At 45.4% G+C, this 4,744-nt stretch overlaps 1 protein-coding gene across 1 annotated transcript; it reads left to right on the forward strand.

The window, feature by feature from the left end:
* Positions 1-717: 717 nt before the first annotated feature.
* Positions 718-4,488, forward strand: LOC143363614 (uncharacterized). The gene is made up of 3 exons (XM_076804178.1): positions 718-1,066; positions 1,529-2,732; positions 3,360-4,488. Exons 1-3 carry the CDS (start codon positions 718-720, stop codon positions 4,486-4,488), a joined length of 2,682 nt encoding a protein of 893 aa, XP_076660293.1.
* Positions 4,489-4,744: the final 256 nt, after the last annotated feature.

Here is a 4,744-nt window from a genome sequence, read left to right on the forward strand (position 1 = left end):
CAAGCCTTAGGTCGAAGTTGGGAGGATATTGCAAACGATCTCCTTACGAGCATCGTCATTTCGCGAATGGGCAAGGATACCAGGAAAACGTGGGAACGCACGTTAGCCGATACCCAAATGCCCAAAATTAACGACATTTTCAAATTTTTACACATGTCATCGCATAAGTGTAAAGATTATGAATCAGTATCGAACATAAATCCGACGCAATATTCCTCACCCATTAAACCGCAATATAATAATCGCGCCAAGGCCAATAACCGCTGGCACAATAAACGTCCGTCTCCACCATCGTCGCCAATGTCGAATCGTCGGCAAGTTTTCGTAACCGAGCAGCGATCACCATCATGTGATATCTGCAAGACGGGAAATCACGCGGCTTTCCAATGCAAAACATTTTTAGACGGATCGGTTGAAAAACGCATCGAACTAGCACGCAAGGCTAAGCTATGCCTAAATTGCCTGAAACCGGGTCATTCGCATGATACCTGCTACGGGGGCAGGTGCAAAAAATGCAACGCGCCGCACAATACGCGACTGCATCGGGAGCGTAAACACGAACGGTCAAATCCCGAAACAAACGCAGAAACCACACAGACCAACGAATCCTGACTTACTACGCGCTTCGACGTTACACACCAATTAAATAATCAGATCACCTCACTAATTACAGACGGATCAACTCACGGTTTAATGGCTACAGCCATAGTCAACGCAATGGATCTAGACAAAAACCCTGTCGAGTGCAGAACTTTGCTGGATACCTGTTCAAACGCGAATTTCATCACCGAAAGTTTGGTCAAAAAATTAAGATTACCAACGCGCGAACAAAGTGTAACGATCGAGGCGCTAAATGAGTTAAACACGGTAACGAATCGGCTTGTCAAGGCGAAGATAGTTTCGAGACAAAATAACTTCAACCGCACATTGGAATTCTTTGTGATACCACGAATCGCGGGCCAATTGCCCGATTGTCAAATCGATCGCACAAGGGTACAAATACCACACAACATAAAATTAGCCGATCCTCACTTCCACAAACCGGCACCAGTCGACATGCTGATCGGTACGGGACCGACACTCTCGTGCTTCAGCATCGGTCAAATTAATTTATCTGCTCGGAATGATTCTGACCTAGTTTTACAAAAATCACAGTTTGGTTGGATCATCGGGGGGAGTGCACCGACCACTTCCCGCAAAAATTCGCGCACAACCTTGTTTAACAACGCCGAGTTCGATCTAAAGAAATTTTGGGAAGTCGAGGAAGGGCCACAGCATTCTCACCTCACACCGGAGGAGGAAGCCTGTGAATCCCATTTTAAACGCACTGTTTCACGTACCGCAACAGGGAGATACGTCGTCGCGCTCCCTTTTAACGAGAAAAAAGCAATTCTAGGCGAAACTTATACGCGCGCATTGAAACGATTTCATTCCCTCGAAAGGCGATTCGTTACCAATCCGGAATTGCAGGCGGAATACGCGAAGGTATTAAACGAATACCTAGAGTTAGGACATCTAACTCAAACAGAATCACCTGCAAATTCAGAGGGATTCTACCTACCGCATCACGCCGTCATCAAACCCTCCAGCTCAACCACAAAGGTTCGAGTTGTATTCGATGGATCGGCAAAATCAAGTTCGGGAGTGTCACTTAATGACGCGCTTTTGACCGGTCCTACAATACAGGACGATATCTTCGGTCTGTTATTACGCTTCCGAATGCATCCGTTTGTGCTTACCGGCGATATCGAGAAAATGTACCGGCAATTTCTCGTCCGAGAAGAAGACAGACCGTACCAAAGAATTCTTTGGCGAAACGCGCAAAACGAAATTTCAACCTTTCAACTAAACACAGTCACATTTGGTCTGTCTTCCGCGCCTTATCTAGCCACACGATGTCTGCAGCAACTTGCAGACGATGAATCGCAAAATTATAAAGCGGCATCCGAAGTCATTAAAAGAGACATCTATGTGGATGATCTCTTGACCGGTGCCGCCACATACCGCGACGCCATCAAATTACGCGATCAAATCATCACTTTGTTAAACAAAGGGGAACTAAACATCCGTCAGTGGGTCTCGAATGATCCACAATTGTTATCCGGTCTTACAGACGACCAGATACACCCAAAATTCTTCGGGGACGCGACCGTCAAAACTTTGGGAGTAGCCTGGGATCCGCGCAACGACACTATTCACTACTCAGTCAACATAAATTCGCCAAACTCACCTACGAAACGCGCAATTCTGTCGACTATCGCAAAAATATTTGACCCCTTGGGTCTTCTCGGTCCAGTAACCGTCACAGCAAAAATTATCATGCAACGCCTGTGGCAATTAAAGATTGACTGGGACGAATCGCTGCCCATGAATGTACAAAACGAGTGGCAAAACTATCGCAACAATCTCAAATTATTGGAAAAGGTCAAATTCAACAGACATATAACGCAACGCTCCGTAAAGAGCATCGAATTACATGGATTTTGCGATGCTAGTGAACGCGCTTACGGAGCTTGTATTTACATTCGCACCATCAACCAGTCCGGAAAAATCAAAACGCAGCTGCTTTGCGCAAAATCTAGAGTCGCGCCGTTAAAAACCATCAGTCTAGCTCGTCTTGAGCTCTGCGGAGCGAACCTACTCGCGACATTATATTGCTCAGTGCGGGAATCACTCACGCACACCATATCCAAAACAACGTTCTGGACCGATTCGACTATCGTTCTGCATTGGTTAGCCAAATCACCTAGCACCTTGAAAACTTTCGTGGCGAATCGCGTCGCGGAAATACAACGCAAAACGCGCATAAAGAATTGGCGACATGTTCGCACTTCCGATAATCCCGCGGATTTATTGTCACGCGGTATCACGGCCAAGGAATTAATCGACAATAGTTTTTGGCAATTCGGTCCGGATTGGCTCGGACTCGACGAATCAGTTTGGCCAGAATCGCGCTTTGAATCTCCCAAGGAAATTCCCGAATTACGCAAAGTCACTTGTTTTGCTTCGTCCGTCATAAACGCCAATGAAATCTTACAGAGATTTTCCTGTATCAAGCGTCTGCGTAGGGTAATCGCCTATTGTCTACGGTTTACAAATAGAAATCGCTGTATCGGACCGCTTTCGGTAGAGGAAATACACCTCGCAAATGAAAGAATTCTCACGTTAATTCAACAACATTCATTTTCGGAGGAAATACACGCACTGAAAACTGGAAGCGAATTACCATCCAAAAGCAAATTGCTTTGTTTGAGTCCCTTTCTCGATGAGAAAGGCATATTACGCGTCGGAGGTCGTCTCCAAAATTCCAAATTCTCATACCAAACGAAACATCCGATACTCTTGCCGAAAAACAATAGCGTCACTAATCTCATCATTCATAACGCACACATCGAACATCATCATTCGGGTCTGACATCCACATTGTACAATGTCAGACAACAATATTGGCCGATCGATGGAAAAAACACAACACGCAAAATATTGCGAAATTGCGTGAAGTGTTTCCGCGTTAATCCACCTACGACAAGATACACAATGGGTAATTTACCAGCAGACAGAGTCACCGAAACTCGACCATTCACCAACATCGGGGTGGATTACTGCGGCCCATTTTTTATTAAGGAACGCAAATTCCGTAATCGCGCTAAAATAAAGGTCTACGTTGCCGTTTTTATTTGTTTCTCCACTAAGGCCATACACCTCGAGGTGGTTAGCGATATGACCACCGAAGCCTTCGTCGCTGCATTGAAACGTTTTATCGCGCGCCGCGGAATATGCAAAAACATATATTCCGACAATGGTACCAATTTCGTCGGTGCCAATAATGACTTGACCGAGCTCTCCAGAGTCCTGCGCGAGGATAAAAGAGTTCGTCGATTTCTTGAGGACAAAGAGATCTCGTGGCACTTCATGCCAGCTTTGTCGCCACATTTCGGCGGGCTCTGGGAGGCTGCGGTCAAGTCATTCAAACATCATCTGAAACGCGTAGTCGGCGATGAACTTTTCACCTATGAGCAATTCGCAACATTTGTAACGGAAATCGAGGCAATCCTTAATTCCCGCCCGTTGACTCCACTCTCGTCCGATCCCAACGATCCACAAGCTCTCACTCCCGGCCATTTTTTGATTGGTTCCGCAATGACAAGCTTACCCGAGGTCAATTTCAACGAGACCTCCAGCAATCGGTTGTCCAAATGGCAACACATCCAGAAGGTGAAACACGACTTCTGGATCAGGTGGTCCAAAGAATACATAAACCACCTGAATGTACGCGCAAAATGGACCAAAGGATCCCACGAGATGAACAAGGGAACCATCGTCATCTTGAAGGACGATCACCTTCCACCATCCCATTGGAGTCTCGGACGCATCGTGGAAGTTCATCCGGGCCAAGATGACATCATTCGCGCAGTTACCGTTAAGACAGTAAACGGCTTGTGCAAACGTAATGTTAAGAAACTCGCGCCTCTTCCCATCGAGACCTAATTCTGTCACCTTATCGCGTTCTATTCTTCATATAGTTAATTTGCGTAAGTTATATTTTTTGTTACTATCGATATAGTCATATTCGCGTTGACTTCATTATGTTTATTTTTTTGTGTGTGTTCTTTTTCTTATATGTATATATCTATATATAGTCCTAGCATATTACGTTTCGATTACTTCGCGCTTATTTTACCGGGCAATTCCGTTCCTGCCATTATAATTTCAAATCGCGCATACTGTCGCTATTGAATGACAG

This window comes from Halictus rubicundus, unplaced genomic scaffold (assembly GCF_050948215.1).
Source record: "Halictus rubicundus isolate RS-2024b unplaced genomic scaffold, iyHalRubi1_principal scaffold0072, whole genome shotgun sequence".
Taxonomy (NCBI): Eukaryota; Metazoa; Arthropoda; class Insecta; order Hymenoptera; family Halictidae; genus Halictus; species Halictus rubicundus.

What these genes read in the sequence shown, in the direction of transcription:
- LOC143363614 (XM_076804178.1), top strand. Translation starts at nt 718, where the DNA reads ATGGATCTAGACAAAAACCCTGTCGAGTGCAGAACTTTGCTGGATACC. An exon ending in ACCAGTCGACATGCTGATCG is followed by an intron (nt 1,067 to 1,528) that starts GTACGGGACCGA and finishes TAACTCAAACAG; the next exon opens with AATCACCTGCAAATTCAGAG. An exon ending in TCGACTATCGTTCTGCATTG is followed by an intron (nt 2,733 to 3,359) that starts GTTAGCCAAATC and finishes GAAAAACAATAG; the next exon opens with CGTCACTAATCTCATCATTC.